Source organism: Corythoichthys intestinalis, chromosome 18 (assembly GCF_030265065.1).
Source record: "Corythoichthys intestinalis isolate RoL2023-P3 chromosome 18, ASM3026506v1, whole genome shotgun sequence".
Lineage (NCBI taxonomy): Eukaryota > Metazoa > Chordata > Actinopteri > Syngnathiformes > Syngnathidae > Corythoichthys > Corythoichthys intestinalis.
Genome location: NC_080412.1, coordinates 5,336,343 through 5,357,636, shown reverse-complemented (window position 1 = coordinate 5,357,636; position 21,294 = coordinate 5,336,343). Strand labels below are relative to the sequence as shown.

General features: G+C 40.5%; 1 protein-coding gene across 2 annotated transcripts; it reads left to right on the top strand.

Moving 5' to 3' along the window:
* Positions 1–1,113: 1,113 nt before the first annotated feature.
* On the top strand, positions 1,114–18,186 carry ska2 (spindle and kinetochore associated complex subunit 2). Of its 2 annotated transcripts, none has more exons than XM_057821356.1 (5): positions 1,114–1,239; positions 5,417–5,509; positions 9,088–9,264; positions 17,675–17,741; positions 17,881–18,186. In XM_057821356.1, exons 1-4 carry the CDS (start codon positions 1,207–1,209, stop codon positions 17,738–17,740), a joined length of 369 nt encoding a protein of 122 aa, XP_057677339.1. In that variant the 5' UTR covers positions 1,114–1,206; the 3' UTR covers position 17,741; positions 17,881–18,186. The 2 variants fall into 2 exon arrangements, with proteins under 2 accessions (XP_057677339.1, XP_057677340.1); XM_057821357.1 differs by having other exon boundaries at positions 17,867–18,186.
* The last annotated feature ends 3,108 nt before the right edge of the window (positions 18,187–21,294 follow it).

Genomic DNA, 21,294 nt, shown 5'->3' with positions numbered 1-21,294 from the left:
CAACAATAATGTTTTATTGTGTTTTGCAACTTAGCTCCATGGCAGCTTTTGGTCTTGGTGGTTGAGGTACACTTCCTATTTTTCAAATGTATCCCTCCACCAAGGGCATAGGTTTGGTCTCAATATTGGAAGGGACGATATAACAGTGTAACCTGCATGTACACTTTTTGCTGTGGACGGGACATTGATAAGACCAAATAGATTGGGTGAACGGTGGTCAGGGCAATATTTCTCACCAATATCAACCTAATTAATTGATAGGCTAAATGATTAATGCAAAATAAATCTGTATTGACTTATACTAACTTTCACACTGCAATTTTTTAAACAATCTGATCATTTTCCATAAATCTAGTCGAATAATTTTCTCCATCTTGTTTTGAGTGTTAAAGACTAATTAACAGATTAATGCGTCAGATTCTTCCATTTACTTTAAGTAAATATTACTATTTGTTCTCGTTAAGCCCATACATCTAAAGATGGTGATTTCTCACCTAATTCAAAAAAATGCTTTTAAATAAGGGTTTGAACAATATCCATTTTTGAATTAAGAACATTTCTGACAATTTTTTTTTTTAGATTAAATATGCAAATGTTTTGCCTAAAACAAGTCTGTTGAGCTTAGTTTCAGCTAGCTATTTTCTTTAGATATCTGAGTAAAATTTACTTGAAGCACTGGCAGATAATTTCACTTATTAGATTTTCACTGAAAACAAGGGCATTAGCGCCCCCCCCCCCCATCCCCCCACGTTTTAAAGATGTTTTTTTTTTCTAAATTACCTGTATAACTGAAGTCATTATATAATGCAAATAAAGTTGCTTAAACGTTGGTGGGGACAATTTTAGCATCCTGAAAAGTTGGTAGTGTTATGTCCCTACCGTCCCTATGCAAACCTACGCCCTTGCCCTCCACATAATTTTCATTAATTTATTGAGTTACCTGCTTCCCAGCTCAATTGCTTCAGGTCATAGAACAGAACAAGTTGTATTAATGTAGCTATCATTCAGAATAGATATTTAATTTAAAATGTTATTTGTTCACTGCATTGATCGAGTAGCCCCGACGCAAAATGGCCGAAATGACGGCGCCTGTCTCCATTGCCTCACAGCGCACATTAGGCATCTAGCCTAATGTACGTGATATCTACGGATTTGAACAGGTTAGGTCTCTACACCGGAGCAGATCGATAAAATTACCATTTCAAAATGGAGACTGCGGTGGACAAGCTTGAGAATATGGTTCGTAAACGAGTCAAGTTTTAAATGGCAAAAAACTAGACAGTAATGATGCTTGTTAAAGTTCATGGAACCGTAGCTCTACTTCGCCGTGCTCGCGCTCTGCCTACCGCCAAAAGCAGTTTCATGTTCACATAAAACAAATTTGAACCCCGCGAAACCAAACAACTTCCGGTTTAGCTTGAGTTATGTATCCGGTACAACCATTATGGATGACTAATGCTGCACTTTACGGATTTTTTTTGCAATATAATTGAAGGCTATACTGTAATGCAGACTATTTGTCTTAGTGATGGGATTAAGATGAAGATCAGAATATATTTTATCATCAATTTAAGAAGAAATCCAAGTACAACACTGTAATCCCAAAGTCACATACTTTTTCTTGCAAGTGTTTAACAATTCATTTCAGTCCTGTGATCTCTTCGTGCAATTGGCAATAGTATGTCATTGGGCACCATAAGTTTTTACCGAAAGAGCACTTGTCACAAACATCAACATAATTACTAAAAGAATTCGTTCTAGCAAAACGTCATTGCTTCAAGAAGCTTCCTTTGGCCATCGCTGCTTTCCATGCTTCTTAAAAATATCAAAATGATTGCCAAAGCTCCCATCTATTCCTTTGTGGTCATGTGAGAAAGGTTTTTCCCCAAAAAATTGAAGCGTGTTAAGACAGTCTTTTTTTGATTGTGCAAGTCAACAAATATTTCTGTAAATCAATGACCCCATACATCCGGGGTTATTTTACAGTGTAAGATGCGATTGAAAATATTGTTTCTGAACAGAAAATAAACATATTGATTTATAATGTGCACTCACTGTATGTGTTCTCGGCATGTACTCCTCAAGCCAAACCTAATGACGTTTATGTAAGAGCAGCTAATTGCTATCACAATAATGCATTTTATATAAGGATGTCCAGATCCGATCATGTGATCGGAAACCGGGCCATTTTTTGGAGGATAGGAATCGAGTGAAAAAGATCCGTACTTTGATCAAAAATATATATGGCGGAAAACACAGACAAGACTGAAAAAGCAGTTTCTGCTCTTGCACCCCTCTTTAAAGTAAACGGCTGCATTTTAAGCCAAAAGAACTGTTGTGTTTGATAGAACGATATGTCTATATGCTGCCATTGCAGATTCATGGCGCATTAAGCCCCTGAACTATTTTTGATTGGTCTGTCTTACCCTGGAAACCCCCGTTTACAGACGTCGCGTAACCGCTTTTGTTTCAATCCAGCCATATAAAGAAGGGAAGTAATTATATTTATTATTCAAAATGTCATTTTTAGCTTAGAATCATTAATTGATGTCTAAAATTTTGTTTAAAAAAAACTTATTTACTTGCATATTTTAAACTTTTAAACAAATTACGTCACAATAACAAAAACGGTGTCTGTAAATAAGTCACAGATATGGACTTCATAACTATCGCTTAATTGTACTCTCACTTTCCCTCCTGGTGTTTTTCATGGTCAGCTGTAGAGGTGGGAATCATGCCCCCCAACCCCCCTTAGCTGCTTTTGATGTTTCGCACATTAGTTAAAAATATAGTACAAAAATCCTCTCAGGCTTAAATAAACTGCTATTTCAGTATCAAGTTAACAGTTCAAAACAGTAAATAAGATAATCAAGTCCTCATTCTGTATTAACTTGGGCTGTCAAACGATTAACATTTTTAATCGAGTTAATTACAGCTTAAAAATTAATTAATCTTAGTTAATCGCAATTCAAACCATCTATAAAATATGCCATATTTTTCTGTAAATTATTGTTGGAATGCAAAGATAAGACACAAGATGGATATATACATTCGACATACGGTACATAAGTACTGTGTTTGTTTATTATAACAATAAATAAACAAGATGGCATTAACATTATTAACATTCTGTTAAAGCAATCCATGGATAGAAAGACTTGTAGTTCTTAAAAGATAAACGTTAGTACAAGTTATAGAAATTTAATAATAAAACCCCTCTTAATGTTTTTGTTTTAATAAAATTTGTAATATTTTCAATCAAAAAATAAACTAGTAGCCCGCCATTATTGATGTCAATAATTACACAATGCTCATGGGTGCTGAAGCCCATAAAATCAGTCGCACCCAAGCGCCAGCAGAGGGCGACAAAACTCCAAAAAACACATGTAACAAGTGGACATTGCACTGTGCTGTCATTTTAATCTGTTTGAGCGGGGCATGTGCGTTAATTGCGTCAAATATTTTAACGTGATTAATTTAAAAAATTAATTACCGCCCGTTAACGCGATAATTTTGACAGCCCTCGTATTAACGGAATAAATTGTAGCATTTTGCAGAAATATATTATTTTTATCCAACCAAAAACTGCAAGCAGGTATAAATGAAAGACAGTGTGTACTATTATTTCAATACACATGGGTCAAAAAGTGCTGCTTTTTAAATTGTGTAAACATGAACATGTAAACATTAAGGTACAAAAAAAAAACTCGAGTCATTTTGCATCAAAACATCAACAATATGCAGGACAGGTCAAGTGTGTTTAGTTACTGATAAAATTCTATGTTCTGGTTTAAGAACACGAGTTGATCAACTTACTCATATGAAAGTGCTCTGCTATGCATTGACTCACGCAGTGGAAAAAACAAGGTTCTGGGTGTGGGCGTAACATGTCAGATGGCCCAGCTGGGCAGCGACAACCATATTAGTTGCGTTGTCTGTAACAACAAAAAGTCTTTTTTTTTTGCGATGTTCCATTCATTTACAGCACCGCTTAGCAGCTCAGCCATATGAACACCCGTGTGGTTTTCATGCATTGCACGTAACGGCGAGTTGGTCTACATTCGACAGCGATGGCATGATTTCTACTTTTGTCTGTTTGTAAAGAGCCGGTGTGCCATAGCAGTGAAATTGCGTCGGGATGGGATGACTTACCTCGGCTGAGCCAGCTCTATTACTTTCAACATTCTTCGAAATCCCCTATTTAGTAGAAGATTTTCTAGTCGAATTCGAAATAATTCTACACGTCTGTTTTTAAATTTTTAGGAGCAGGTCTGATCTCACAGAGAAGTTGGTTGGTTAGGTCAGCCATGCTTGTTGGTTTTTTTGTATCTAGGAAGCGGGAGTTGCGGATTTTTACCCTTGTTCCGTTCCACATAGTGTCCGGAAGACAGCGCTGACTGTGTTTTAGTTCCGCTTTACTTGGCATATTTAAATAATCGGAATTTGGATGTTTGTGAATCGTTCTCGAATCTTCCACGGCCGAATCGCAAATAATCTCAGAATCAGAAATTTCACACACCTTTAGTCTGCAGTGCCTTGGAGTTTGCTACAGTACTTAAAGTTAACGATGATTGACAGTTTGGATCTTTCCGAGAAGCTTGGTAGCTCTACGAAGGCGCAAATATGTCAATCATCGTATAGCTTGTTACACACTTGTGGTCGTGTGCTGTGGCAACTCATTGTGGAAGTGAGAGACTGTTCTCAGCACTGTGAGCGGATTTGAGTGGACTCACTCAATGAAGCGTTTAATAGGTAAACAATTTACTACATTATTCTTGTTCAAAAGTAATTCACATTATGAATGCGACAAGGTGGGACAGTAACATGTTTAAAACTTTTGTGAAAAAAACAACAACATTGAAACAATTTTTCGAGGACCCTCATCGCCTCTGGATTCTCAGATTCTCAAAATCAGGTGCAAAAACATGCGATCAAGACTGTTGAGGTGGTTGCAGCTTAACGTTGTATTCGTAGGAATAATTGACTGAGAATAAGTTTTGTTTTAGCCAAAACTCTACGTGTTTAATTTCCCCCGACATGCGGATACATGATCCATCTCTTATGCTGTCTTCACAGTCAATCCCACAAATCAAAGTAATCAAAGTCAAACAAAAATGACGATCTATAAGTAGCACTTTAGACAATTTAGTCCCATTCTCCCATCTTGTGGCGAAAAGATAAGACGTCAATAATAACAACATTACATAACAACAATAAGAACATTATTTCTACATCAACTGAGGACACATCCATAAATACAAAGCATTTCTCTCAACAGGGACATCCCCAGTTTTATATTCATCTTGACGAATTGACTCATCACAAAAGTTATTTGTGGATTAATCATTTGTTGCATTCAAAATATAAAGCTTCCAATTTATAACGAATCTTTAATCTAAGCGGGCTGTCTTTGCAGTTTTCAAAATCTGAAGCCGACCTGGATGTCATCGAGAAGCGTCTGACGGTGGAGCTAATCAACCACACTGAAGAGAATGGATATTCCCGTGAGGTGATATTTAGTTACCACACATTAATTATGGGGGGGTGTTTGAATTAGAGGAGGGTGGCCCCGGCCCGTCAAGGGGTCCAATTTGGCCCCCCTGGTGGGGTTGTTCTGCCTGACAAGCACTTTGTAGCTCATTCATACTGTATATGCAGAATCACATGCTTGTATTTTGACATCGGCGCAGTAAAACTTCAAGATTTGTGCATTTCCTGCACTTTGCTGACGTTTGTGTCCGTAGTCACATTTGTTCATTTGCCCCCTCCCTGTTAAAACTGAATTGATGTCTTGCACCATCAGTGGCAGACAATGAATTAAAGGGATCCTAGATCTTAAAGACATGTAAGCTCTAATAAACCACAATTGTTCTCTTGTACTAAAATATGTTGTTAGAAACACATAAAATGTTAAATCAATGGCAATATTTTATAACATTTAGTACATACCGGTATTTTGACCCATAGTTGGCACCATGTTTGAGTGATGACATAATTGGGACGTTTCCAATTGTGTATTGCTGCCTAAACTCAGTAAAATGCCACGATGTGCTGCTTTTGGATGCAATTTCCAGTCAAATGGAAACAAGGGGAGTGACGTGAGTCTCCACAGATTTCCTATTGACAAGAAGAGGAGAACGGTATGGGAAAATGCCTGTAGACTGACAAAACTTCCCAAAGACCCAAGGCTTTATTCTCACCATTTTTCTCCTACCGTGTTCCAGGCTTTTAGTCAACGACAACTTATGAAAGAGCTCACCGGAGTGGCTGGATATAAGTGGAGACTAAAATCAAATGCTGTTCCAACTATTTTCCCTCACAAGAAGCCTCAACGCGCTCGGATAGCAAGTGAAATGCGCTCAATAATGCGCCAAAGACAAGAAACTCTGGCCGCTCTCTTAAGCTGGCAAGCCGCTCCTGTCGCTACAGCGGTAGGCGAACCTTCGGGCGTACTGCTAGTCACAGAGGAAGCTAATAATTTGTCAGATGTCAGTTCATCAGGCAGTAAGCCTGTATGTTCAGCATTCACCTAATATGAGTGATGCTGCCACTCAAACTTATCCAGACGCGTCCGATGCAGCGGTACAGTGGCCAGCTGATGCGTGCCGAGCACTTAATGTGGACCACCCTTACGCCGATAAATGTGAGTTGCATGTACAAGACATGGGGGACACTCGATCCCAGGATTTGTTCCCGTCAGATGACAAATTTAATGAGGACAGTCAGCCACACACAATTCCGATCCTGACTATCACACGTAATCATTCATAGTTTTATTACATTCAGTGAGAATTTATAATGTCAATAGTCATGAAAATAAAAATGCACAAATGGCAAGGTGTGTTCAAACTTTTGGCCTGTACTGTATGTAAAGCACACAACATCTCTGGAGGCTAACAATCTACATAATTATATTGGAATAAGTTTGATCACGCAGTAGCTCACTTTGAAGATCTGCAAACAAAAACCTGAGTTCTCGACAGCATACACCCTCTTGCTCCGTTGTCATTGAGACGCACTTGCCACCAGTTTTGCCCAACTCTTAAGGTCTCATCAGGTATTTCCTTCTCTGCATTTTGCCTTTGCTGCTCGTCTTGTGAATGACCGACAGTGCTATCCTTCCCTTAACTTTTCTGCTCTGGTTCAAATTGGAAGGGCAGAACAGACGACATGTTGGGGTAGCTAACGAGTGACACGCTGGAAGTTCGGCAGCGGGCCTTGTGATGTCACCACACTGCTACGTCAACAAGAATGGCGACCTATAACTTAAATTTAATTTTACAAATTTTATTAAAACAAAAGCATTAAGAGGGGTTTTAATATCAAATTATTTTAACTCATACTAACATTTTTTTTTAAGAATTACATGTCTTCAAGACTGAGGATTCCTTTAACAAATAAATGATCCAAAAATACCCCGAAACCAAGTGAGGTCACCAGTGAACAGGAAGTGGCCCTGTAATGAAAAGGATATAATGTGAAATGTACAAGAAGTGACACTGAGATACCTGAAGATGTCCAAAAAATGACCTCAAGTACCCTAAAATTACAAGGAAGTCTTTGGATTCCACTGACAATGATCGACTTCCAGTTGACTGTGAATGCTCAAATTTCAGTGCCATTGACATTGCTTGACGTCCAATCCATTTTGACTGGGAGGAGGTGAAAAATCTAGTGTTGCAATGGCAGCTAGTGAGTTAACTTAGTTGGCAAAAAAAAAAAAAACAGGTCCGACGCACGTAAGCTATAACTGCCATGAATGTGGCCCGCAAACCAAAATATGTTTGACACCTCTGGAACTCAGGATAAAAATACAATTTCTAATAGTATCTATTGAGCCTATACAGGGTGGCTTTAACAAATTAGTGTGGCTTTTGGTGATCTCAAAGCTAGTAAAAAATGTGAAAAGTACCGTTGAAAGTTACCCAGGAGGTCCTGGATGTGTTTGGCAGTGCTCCATTTTTTGGTAAATGGTAAATTAAATTTTTTTTTTAAAAAGGTTCAAATTCCCCCCGAGGTTTGTAGCGGGCCTTGGGAGCGCTCCAAGTGGGTAAAAACAGTGAAAAGTACCACTGAAAATGACCCATGAGGTCCGCTTTATCAAATTCCCCCGTGAGCCTGTAGATAGAAAAAGGTAAGAGGCTGGGTGAGGCTGCGATGTGTGCAGCCAATCACCTCACAAGATAAGTCCACTCTCATTTGTGGACTCGTCTGTCGATCATAATGGGGGAGGCTGCAGTGGTGCTCGGCCAGTCAGCTCACGGTATGAAGCCAGATGAAGACATTGCTTCTCTAGAGGCCCAAAGTCATGAAAGTGGCTGTTTGTTTGTTCTATTTAAGTGATACAGTAATCTCTCGCTACTTTGCGGTTCACGCTTTACGAATTCAGCACATAGCAGGGTTTTAAAAAGTATTCAAGAAAAAAATTTCATTTGAATTTCAATTTCATTTTGAGGCGCGATAGGGAATTTTTCACTGCAAGGAATGCAGTATGTGACTGAGGGGCTTTTTACATGTCCACGGGCACTCATACGAGGCACCTAATTGGATCCTGGTGCGAGATTGACACTTTACAAAACCAATGAGCACCATCAAAGCCCTCTCTAAGAGCGCCAATCATTGTGGCATTATCCCGTAAGCTGATAGGCTGGGCAAGGCTTCGATGTGCACAGCCAATCACCTTGTTTTATCTTGTCTTATGTGAGGATTTTAAAACAGGACCTCATGACTCATTTTTAATGGGACTTTTCAAAATTTTTACACACTTTAAGAGCACACAAAGCCCACTCCAAAACCTCGTCAACCTCCAGGGGAACTTGAAGCTTTTTTACCATCTTTTTAAACCTGAGAATGGGGCACTCTATCTTGCCAAACACCTCAACGACGAGTTTTTTTCCCCTGCTTTTAGAGCACTCAAATCCCGCTACAAACCTCCATAACCTCCCGGCGTAATTTCAACAACTTTTAACAGCAAATGGAACACCACCAAACACTCTACGCAACAGTTATTTTCAGCATTCATTTTAACAAAAAGCCATTTCATCATTCTCCTTAAACTAATGACTAACAATTTGTTTTTTTCTGCAGGAGAGCCCAATTGTGATGCTGGAGAGACTCAGAGACATTAAAGACAAATACAATGTGCTGCGCTCTCAGATGACTGAGGTTGAAGCTGCACAAAAAGTGTCCATTTTGTCCATCCGAGACAATCTCAACAGTATCATGGAACTAGTTCAACACTTTCAACGGACAACTAGTGTGGAGGTAGGAAGATAACATTTATCTCAAATCATAGAAAGGTGGCAGTGTATTAAAAAAACGGGATCCATGTATCCATGTTGGCTAAGGAATATTTTTGAAAACCATTGTCATTTGACACAGTTCATTGTCATATCTACAAATGCAAATTAAACCTTGAACATCCTAAAGGAAAGTCAGACTGTAAAACCAGTGGTCCCCAGCAGCACCTTCTGGGTCAACTTGTAGCTGGACTCGTAGTTCTCGGTTTGAGAATTGAGCCATCCTCATCCTCTCAGGCTCCTAAAAAACATGTTTGTTTTAGAAAGATAGGTGTTTTGATTCATCTTTTTATAAAGCGAATAATGCGGGCCACTTTCTTCAGCCCCAGGACAGCTGGGCAGCACCATACAGCCATTGTTGTGAAAGCTGCTGTAGATATTCTTCCAAAGGTGCACGGGGTCAAAGTAGACGAAGATTTGCTTGTTGCTGTCGGAGTAGGGGTTGGTGTAGGACCAGGTGCCCTCTGGGAGCTCAAGGCTGTCGTAGTAGCCAGCATTGTTGGAGTGGCTGTCAAAGCTGACTGGGTGAAAACACAGACAAAGAGCTTTTTCCGTTGAAAATTCTTGTGAATAAATGCTTAAATCCCTGAATTCTTTATAGATATGGACGTAAATCAGTCTCGATTCTTGATTAAAAGCAAAAGAAACCATACAGGTAGCATTTATTTTACGTAAATATATCAAATATGCGGCTAGTCTTTAAGTTCACTGTGGTGCCACCTTACCACAAGTCCACAACAGAACTTTTTATGTTGAAATTCTTGTGAATAAATGCTTAAATCACTGAATTCTTAATAGATATGGACATGAAATAGTCTTGATTCATGGTTAAATGCGAAAACCAGGCAGTTGGCAGTTATTTTACGTAAATATTGCGAGGTATGGAGCGGCTAATTTCTCCAATTGATTTTTTTCACAGCGTTTCAAAATGCATGCATGGTACGAAAAATGTAATAATTCCCTTGAATCCTCGAACACATAACTCGTGAGACAATCCTTCTTGTTAGTATGCGGTCCAGCGTTCATACTTTTTAAAGGGCAACTGAAGACCTTTCCGGATTTTGGTGTAATTTCACGAATATAAACTTTGGACGAGTTCGTCAAAACAACCATGACATTATCAACACGTAATTGCAAGGATAATTTGCGTTTTTTGAGGGTCCTCGAAAAATCTTTTTCAATGTTGACGCACCGGCTGATTTCCTCATTCTTTAATGTCCGTATGACGTTTTAAGGTTGCTTCGCCCCTCACATGGGGAGACCATTGAGATCTACAAGCGGGGCCCGAGGACCATCAACAGAGACAAGGGGGCTTACATGCAAGAGGGACAAGGGGGCTTACATGCAAGAGGGACAAGGGGGCTTACATGCTCTCTCTCAAAAAGTATGGAATCACACTCATGGAACAAACTCAGATAAAAAGCTTGGAAAAATAATGAATTTATTTGAAAGTACAACTCCTTGGCATTCAGAAACACTAAAAGTAATGAATAAAAAACATTGTGGTGGTAAGTAAATGTTAATTTTATAGAGCAAGTGGAGGTAAATAAGACCTTTATTGATCCCACCATGGAGAAATTCTCGGTGTTACAGCAGCAAAGATATAGGTAGCTCAGAGGACGGCGTGATGTGGCTGTTAATGTATAACATTAGCAGCAAACATTTGAAAACACACTAATAGTCTGTACATAGTACAGAGGGAAAAAATAGGTGGCAGTGCAGCAGTGCAGCAGTGCAAATATAAAGTACAGAATTGGAAGCAATAAAAAATACAGTAGTGTGGAATGTTGGATATTGCACAGTATAATCACAAGTGCAGAACGGCACAATTTGACCGGCAGTTTGTAGAGACTATCTAGTGTTCTTATTAAACAGCCTGATAGCGGCAGGCAGGAAGGAGAGGCGGAATCTCTCCTTTGCACAGCGAGGGTGTAAAAGTCTATTACTAAAGGAGCTGTGGAGTGCTTTAAGGGTGCCCCGGAGGGGGTGGGACGGGTTGTGCAGCATTGATGATAGCTTTGCCATCATCCTCCTGTCCCCCACTGACTCCACTGAGTCCAGGGAGCAGCCCAGGACAGAGCCGGCCATCCTCACCAGTTTGTCCGGCCTCTTTTTGTCCCGTGTCGAGACGCCGCCTGCCCAGGAGACCACTCCATGGAATATGACAGATGCAACCACCGAGTCATAAAAGTTCCTGAGGAGTGCCCCCTGAACGCCAAAAGACCTCAGCCTCCTAAGTAGGAAGAGTCTGCTTTGACCCTTTCTATAGACAGCGTCGATGTAGTCATTCCAGACCAGTTTATTGTTCAGATGAACACCCAGGTACTTGTAAGTTGAGACTCTCTCAACATCCGTTCCCTGGATATTCACTGGTGCAGGTGGAGAGTGCCGGCGCCTGCCGAAATCCACCAAGAGCTCCTTGGATTTCTCCGCGTTGATCTGGAGGCGGTTCTGCTGGCACCAGTCCACAAAACCCTGAGTAAGTTCTCTGTACTCCTGATCATCACCGCCTGAGATGAGGCCGACGACCGCAGAGTCATCGGAGAACTTCTGCAGGTGACAGGTGGGGGTGTTGTATTTGTAGTCCGAAGTGTAGAGGGTGAACAGGAAGGGAGCCAAGACAGTTCCCTGCGGTGCCCCAGTGCTGCAGAGAAGCACGTCAGACACACAGTCCCGTGTCCTCACGTACTGTGGCCGGTTTGTGAGGTAGTCCTGGATCCATGTGGTGAGGTGGTGGGCTACTCCTGCCCGCTCCAGCTTGTCTCCCAATAGGGTGGGCTAGATGGTGTTGAAAGCGCTGGAGAAATCAAAGAACATGATCCTCACAGTGCTCCCTGCTTTCTCCAGGTGGGATAGTGAATTGTGTAGTAGATAGATGATGGCATCATCCACACTAATACCAGGCTGGTATGCGAACTGGAGTGGGTCCATTGAGGAGCTCACCAAGGGGCGCAGGTGGATAAGGACCAGTCTCTCCAGGGTCTTCATCAGATGAGACGTCAGCGCCACTTGTCTAAAGTTGTTGAGCTCCTTCGGGTGTGGGGTCTTTGGCACCGGGACCAGGCAGGAAGTTTTCCACAGCTGAGGTACTCTGCCCAGCTTCAGGCTCAGGTTGAACATGTGCAGGACGATTCCACACAGATGGTCTTCGCAGGATTTGAGGAGCTGGGGGGAGATGCCATCTGGACCCGCTGCCTTCCTCACCTTCATCTTCCTCAGCTGGTTCTTCACCTGAGATGTTGTAAAAGACAAGGGTGAGCAGGAGGGAGTGGTGGCTATTTGATGTGGCTGGGAGCCGAAGACTGTGGGGGTAGGGGGGCAGAGGGAGACATTCATAGCGAGACTGAGTGGGAGCAGGCCTCCAATCAAACCTATTGAAAAACAGGTTCAGCTCGTTTGCCCACTGCAAGTCACCCCCAGACTGGGTCTTAGGGTGTCTATGGCCTGAGATGTTCTTCAGGCCCATCCACTCTCCCCTGGTGTTATTCTGCTGCAGCTGCTCCTCCATCCTCTTCCTGTAGGACCTTTTCCTCTCTCGGATCCTCCTTCTCAGCTGGCGCTGCACAGTCCACCACAGGTTATCAATAGGGTTGAGATCTGGGCTATTTGCAGGCCATCACATTGACTGGGTGAGTCTTTCTCCAAGAAATGCTTTAACAGTTTTAGCTCTGTGGCATGATGCATTGTCATCTTGGAAAATGACATATTTTCAATTGAAGGGATAAGAAAGCTGTCTAAAATTTCAATGTAAACTTGTGCATTTATTAAAGATTTAACCACAGCCATCTCCCCAGTGCCTTTGCCTGACATGCAGCCCCATATCATCAAGGACTGAGGGAATTTTAATGTCTTCTTTGTAAAGATACACGATAATATTGGCTACCGATAATTATCGGCCGATAATGGCAATTATGACGTCACACAGATAATACAGATAATAAAAAAATCAACCGATAATGCAATCCGATAATTATATACTTGATTTAGCCTCCAAATGTGCGCAACCAAGCAGTTTTCTCCACTTCTTCACTGCCGCCTGCTCAACCCCTCCCCTCTCTGAAGCACCTGTGGGAGGAGGGGTTTAGGAGTACGGCGTCATAGAGGAGGCGGTGTTACACATCAGTGTTGAGGCGCTCTCACTAGCGTGCGTTGCTTTTCCAGTGTGTGAAATGAAATAAACGACGCTCTCGCCATCTACAAAACAGTTCCTCAAGGCCTAAAGAAAGCGTCCTCATTGAACACCATTAGCACTAACCCAGCAGCCATTTAAAACTGCATTACAATGATTTTTGGAACGAATATGAGGCTGCTGCTAGCACGAATGCTAAAGCTATTGTTAACAAATAAACTATAAAGGAAGCTACGGGGCTTGTGACAATACAGAGACGCTGCGGTCCTCCCGGAGTCGGGGTGTTTGGGAACGCAGCCCAAAGCGAGTGGTAAACTCCCATCTATGGCTAAACACCTCACGAGATCGATAGTTGACAAGTAGCTCTCTTCCGACGGAGCCCGCCGGTCCGGCAGGCCGCCGCCGCCTCGCCCTAGGCGGGTAGAGCATGAGAGCAGAGCCATGCACCGAATGCGCCGCAGCGAGCGGGCTGGGGCGGGTGGATATCCGGTACGAACTTAGCTGCCGCCGCCACTCCGGTTCAAGACAGAGGCCTGGCGCGGATGCTAATTTGGCAGCCAGGCGGACTGAAGGGCACAGGCGGGAGGAAATTCCCGAAATGACCCGATAGCCAAACCCCTGGATGAAAAAATAATGCAGTTTATACGACCACGATTCTTCGTGAAAGACATGCCGATCACATCAGTTTTACCACGGACATTTACACAGGTGATGTCAACAAACCATGTTTATCATGACGGCACAGTGGTTAGTTGATAATTGTAACATGCACCAAACGACACAAAGAAGTCATCCAGTCAGTAATGCATTCAGTACGCTTTAAATTTATGACGTCTTAATCAGATCATTCTTCTTAAATCTAGTCAAATAATTTTCCCCATCTTGTTTGAGTGTTGAAGACTAGTTGAATGCGCCAGATTATTCCACTTACTTGAACTAAATATTGCAGTTTGTTCTTATTAAGCCCAAACATTAAAAAAATAAGGTCATTTTTCACCTAAATCAAGAAAAAATTGCTTTCAAATAATGTTTTGAACCATACATATTCTTGAATAAAGAACATTTCTGACAAGGTTTTTTTTTTTTTTTTTTTTTTGGGATTATGTTTAATAATTTATTGCTTAAAATAAGGCTGTTAATCTTATTTTCAGATGGCCATTTTTCTTCAAGAAATCTGAGTGAAATATACTTGAAGTGCTGGCAGTTAATTTAACTTATTTCCAATAGATTTACACTGAAAACAAGGGACTTTAACTAGTCTTAAGGAGCTGTGTTTTTGCTGTGTAGTAATGTTATACTTTAGGAATGGCATACTTTTAAAGCCATTTTTGTGCAATTTATGTATTTACTCTGTAAGTAATTGTTGCCAAAAGTTTACCATTACACAATGTCAGAAAATCTCTTTATTTAGATGTTGGAATTTACTACTACTACTACTTGTTCACATTTGATGTTGAAAAAAAAGAGCAATATTATTTTTGCACAGCAATATTTTCTCTTGTGTATACTTTAAAATTTTACATAAATCTTTAATAAAATTATCGGCTTGACATTATCGGTTATCGGTTGGAACGAGGAGGAAATTATCGGTTATCGGTATCGGCTGAAAAATGCATTATCGTGCATCACTACTTCTTTGTAAATCTCACTGGAACAGCACCAAACCAAAGTTCCAGCATCATCACCTTGTCAAGAGTCAAGAATCTGCATTGGACAAGGTGATGATGCCGGAACTGTCATAAAAGCCATTGGTGTTTTCCATCTAAGGCACCCCAAGATTCGATTAGATTACGATTCAGGGTGCTTCGATTCGATTATTGAACGATGATCAAGGGAATTGACGATGATCTCGGTTATCGCGATTATCGCAATCATCGCGATTATCAATGCATCGTACATTACTAGTTAATACAGTAGTCAAACAAATTTATGTCCATTATCTAAAATATCCTAATGATTCAACAGGAACGATGGAAACATGCCAATACAACAAAATCTGTGAAAAAAGTGCAAAAACATTAACCATTTTAAAGGGAGTACTTATTTCTCTCAACAATACAATAAAATTTACACGGTTGGAATGAATTCCACATTTTCTGGAAACTAAGTGTCTTTAGAAATAAGACTTATTTTAACCAATATACTTTGTTTTCACAGATTTCTGTACCATTTTGCATGTTACTTAATCATGGTTTTACAAGTTCTGCATATGGAATACACGTTAGCGAATTGGCTAATTAGCTTAGCCCTCGGCGCTAACTATTGACATCTCAAAAACAACAAAAATAAAGGCTGAACAGTAGAAGAGGGTTCCTGTACTCACCTCTTATAGAGGCACACGGGTCTTAACAAGACACTCAGGACATTTTTCTGTTGAAATGCCTTAAATCTACTGCTGGACATCTAAAAGACAAGGAACAACGAACTATCTCCCCCTTTTGCTCTAAAAAATAACTTTAAAAAAAATAACCGCTGGGTCACGCTTCTGTCTCTGCCTGTCTCATACACAAATTTATTTTCCAGTCTTTTAAAAAGGAGTAAATCTCTCTCTCAGTAACAGGCAGCATCCATCGTAACATGCGTGCGGCCGTTAACTGGCGGCAGACGTGTCTTGAATTTCGTTCTGCTACGAGCGGCTTCCATAAAGTTATGAAGGATAATCATCGTTTTTTAACCTTTATGAATCGTAATCGAATCATCACGTGTCGAATCGCGATGCATGTAATAATCGATTTTTTAGAACTCCTCTAAAAAGCCAGAGGTGGTGCTACTAAATACTATAGATATGTTTTGATTGTTGTTTCTTTGTTTGTTTCTCATGATTCCATATTTTTTTTCCTCAGAATGGAGTGATTCCATATATATATTTTCCTGCACTTGCTCTATAAAATTAATTTACTGACCACCACAATGTCTTCATTTATTGATTTTAGTGTTTCTGAATGCTAAAGCGTTGCACTGTTGAACTAATTCTTTTTTTTTTCCAAGCTTTTTATCTGAGTTTGTTCTACATGATAAAATGTCTGAGTGGGTGCTCGTCCGAGACTGGTGATTCCATACTTTTTACTAGGGGTTGTAATTGCCAAAACATGTTAGGTAATTGAAACAACCTAAACAATTGTCTGGGATAAAAGAAAAATTCAACTAATCATGCAGCAACTACATCAGCAAAGAGCAAGAGCGGCAGGCAGGACGGCAGCGATAGCTGTGCATTAGCGTCAGCGACTCGGTTGAACTCTGCTTTTACGCAGGAGACAGGCTTGACCACAGTCATAAAAAAAAAAAAAAAATGAAAAAAAAGGATAAGCTTGATAATGCTCGGTTTTCCGCCATATAAGCAATATTTCAGTATTGCTACATAGCCGAGTACACACACGCACACACATAAGGCTTGTGTGTTGCGTTCTATCAATCCATATAAACTTTGAATATAAGACTAAATGGGGATTATTAATGTCTGTTATGGTCCAGCTGGGGTCTTAAAGTGTCTTAAAAGCATTGAAGATATGAATTTGGGAATAATACCTTAAAAAGTCTTGAAAAAATATTGAATTTTCATATCTGGGTATTAAAATTTATGATGAATGTAACTGTGCCTCATTTCCCCTCAAATGTGTCATTTTAAATATATAACGTAAATAAATAAATGGGGCAGAGGAGCCAATCATTGAGAATGCAACACAGCGCCGGGCTAAAATCTCGTCCTGCGGGATTCCCGCATGAATCCCGTGTCACGATGGGAGTCCTGACAAAATGTCTCTACACTACACAGATTTTTTTTTTTTTTACACTTAGCCACACATTTCATATTAGAGAGATGAGAAAATGTAAATTCAACAAAGCGTGGTTGAGTAAATAATCCTTTCACCTTTCACCCCTGACAATTTCCCTTATTTTAATTCATCAATCATTGTGTTTTTGGATCAACTTCATATTTACACGGACACGGCCTGGCCATCGGAAGAGTTGGTGGGCTCAAGTCTAAAGTGGTCATGCCAAGTGGCTGTGTCGGTAAAAAAGAATTGAAAAAAATCTATACGATCAAATTGTTATGGCTGGGTAGGTGAAGCTGATGTGGACCAAACTGTGACCAGGAGGTATTTTATTTAAACAGAAACAAAGTGTTGACCTGGTGGGACTGATGAGAGAGGCAATAGTTTTGACATTCAGAAAGAAAATATCAAATGTAGATATTGCCCAGCGCCAAATTCTTCAAGTGCTGTATGCTTCTGTCAACACATTTTAGGTTCACTCTGTGGCTGACTCAGTGCAACAGATAGAAGAGCTGGTACATAGCGTTGGTGACGCTTGAGGTAAGACCCTGGTAGGTCAGGGGAAAGAAACATTTAGTATAATGTTATTTTTTTAAAAACTAGGGACAAGTTTATATTTTTTGTGTTTGGATCAACTTCATTTCTTCCATACATTTTCAATTCAGTCTATCCTATTCAGGGTCCCGGGTGAGCTGCAGCCTTTCCAACCTAACCAAGGTGGACAACTGGCCAAAACAAGAGCACCCCCCCCCCCCCCCCCATCCATTTTGACCTATCTCATTTTTTCAATTCCAAAATAAACTGCTTGTTCCGGGATAATAAAATATTTTGTCGTTAACATTGCTGATTCTTTGAATTGTTTATTTTGTCAATAACTATATTGGCAATCTCAAGAATGCAAAAAATTACAGGTGCTGTGAAATGACCATGTCAAAAAAAAAAAATGAATATGACTGCACTCAGGTAAACTCACATGTAGAAAATAAATTTGGTACTTAAATTTGGATGTTTTTTTTTTTTCTTTTACCATTTTATAGTTACTACAAAAACTTTTTCAGCCATACATCTCTACCAGACTCGTGCAGTGCTAGCGAGTTCATGTTGATGGCAACGAGAATAGAAAGCCAATGGATAGCATGCTAGCAAACTACAAAAATGGGCAACTCATTGTGGGTGCGACAGCTTCTGTTTGGAGATTCCTTTAGCTGGCAGGGCCAAGGCAGTTGAAAAAGGAAGATGAATTAGGATCTAATTTCACAATTTTGGGGGATGGATTTGTGTCCGAAATATGGTCTGCTATCATTTTAAAGTCACTTGGTGTCGTATTTCATAGCACTTTTATAGGGGAAGTTCAGAATTTTTGACATTAGGCTTAATCTCCGAGTTATTGGGGGTTTAATTAGTCGGTGGAGTGGATTTCAATTCCGTGCAGTTGGTCAGTTATTTGTTAGCTTCAGGGCTCTGGAGTGGCTAAGCTAGCGTGACTCAGTGGTCCCATCTTAGTATGCATGAGAATCACCAATGACTCATGCAATCAATAGTGTTGTTTATGTTTTCAGGATAAAGATATTAAAACTTACTATTGCATGTCGATAATTTTAGTTTGAAAAGCAACATTTGTAATCCAGCAGCTCTGCACGTAACAGGCTGCAGAGCGGAGTGATATTTCTTCCACTGGTGTGTTTATGTCATAGCCAGCAGTTTATATTACTGTAAATATATATATATATATAGTTTCATCCATCCATCCCGATTGTTACTGACATTTTAACTCAGTTTGGCAAATATTCTGGATATAAACTAAATTTTGGGAAAAGTGAACTTCTTCCAATTAATACCTTATCATGAATGATACCTGTGTCCTCATTTCCATTTAAAGTCACAACTCAGGGATTTCGATACTTGGGCATTTTTATCCCCACTTCGTTTGATGACCTTTTCAAGTACATTTTTCGCCCGTTAATTGACAAATGTAAGCTTGATATGGCACGCTGGTCAGTGCTCCCACTCTCACTGACTGGCAGAGTTAATTTGATCAAAATGGTCATACTTCCTAAAATTCTTTACCTCTTTCAGCACATCCCGATCTTTCTAATGAAATCCTTTTTTCATCACCTAGATAAAATAATCTCTGCCTTTTTATGGCTTGACAAGCCCCCTCGTATTAATAAAACAACACTGCGGTTGCCAAAGAACCAGGGAGGCCTGGCTCTTCCGAATTTTGTTTTTTCTTACTGGGCATGCAATATTGTGAAAATCAATAATTGGATTTTGGAAGACACTGACTTATGTTCCCTCATGGGCCCGGATTGAGCTAAGATCTTCAAGATTGCCGCTGAAGTCTCTCTTAACTGCGAAGCTACCTCTAAAGATTCATCATCTCTCCCAAAATCCTGTCGTCATCAACTCATTAAAAATTTGGATTCAGTTTCGTAAAAACTATGGTCTGGTGGGTCCCTCAATTCTCGCACCAATAGCAAAAAAACATTTATTTCCTCCATCCAACCTTGACCCTACCTTCATGACTTGGCACAACGTAGGCTTGATACATATTCAAGATTTGTATGACGATGGCCGCCTCATGAACTTCGAGGAGCTAGTGAATAAATTCAGCCTTCCTCAATCTCACTTTTAACGGTTTTTACAAATTAGGCACTTTATTCATACTACATATCCAGATTTTCCTAACCTGCCACCAACAACTTTGATCGAGTCAGTGCTTAACTTAGACCCAGCCCGCAGGTGTACTATCTCATTTATTTATAATTCTATAGATTGTCAAAGCCCTTTACATACTCGTTCTTTAAAGCAGAAGTGGGAGGAGGAGACTGGGTCCACTATATTGGACAATCGGTGGAAGCAGATATGCAAACTGGTCCATTCTTCTTCAATTTGTGCTAAACACGGTCTATTGCAGTGCAAGGTAGTTTTCAGAGTACATTACACCAACACTCGTCTCGCAAAAATTTACCCCACTACCACTGACAGCTGCAATAGATGCAAACAATCACCCGCTAACCACACGCATATGTTCTGGACATGTCCTAACCTTGCTGGTTTTTGGCGCCAGATTTTTGACACTCTGGAAAACGTGACTGGCACAAACTTGGCGAACGATGCATGCATAGCACTTTTTGGCTGCCCTCCCCTATCTCCCACTCTACCCGTGCCAACACGGCATCTAATCGCTTTCATGACCCTATTAGCAAGACGTTTTATTTTGCTTAAGTGGAAACATGCACTTCCTCCATCATTCAATAGTTGGCTCAAAGAGGTTCTGACTCATTTAAAGTTAGAAAAGATAAGACTCTCACTCTCTAGTGACGGGATCTGTCGTTCACTTGAGTAAACGAATCCATTCCGGTTCGTTCAGTAAAAAGATTCGTTCAAACGAATCGTTCAACGAATCGTTCGCCCCCCTCATCTCCCTCCCCGCCCAAATGAATCGTTCGGTTAGTGAACGGGAAGTGACGTTGCCGAACGAATCACCAAAGACCGCTTCGCACTATAACTGAACGGGAAGTGACATTGCTTGGTCCCTCCCTCTCTTGCACATTGACCACTCGTCGTAGTTTCAGAAATGAGTGACAGGCGATATCATTCTGCTTTCACAGACAGCCTCGTCTCCCTCCCGCTGCTGCAAAAGCGAGGGAGAACTTCCGCGTCGTCTGTCCTAGTTCTATGGGCTCAAAGTCATGGCTCGTGCTTGCATTTCGATTTAGGACACAGTTAAACATTTTCCTTTTGAGGGGGAAGTGGGGGTTTGGGGTCGGGGGCGCACGGACTTTCTTTAGCATGATCTTGCTCACATATATAATGCTGCTGCAGTGCTGCTACCAGCCAACGCGGCATGCTTGCTGTCACGGAAATAAAAATAAATCGAAAGTTTAATTTCTAAATATGGAACGACCAACACATCATATTTACCTCTCGCTCTGTTGTATTTTTGTTTTTTATTATTAAGATGATCGTATTGAATTTTTGCACTGGTATTAATAAATAAAATAATCCGGTCAGCTCCCCTGTCGTCCCCGCATCTCAGATCGTCAAATGCTGACGAGAAATAATTGTTTGCTCTTTATGATGTCGCCTT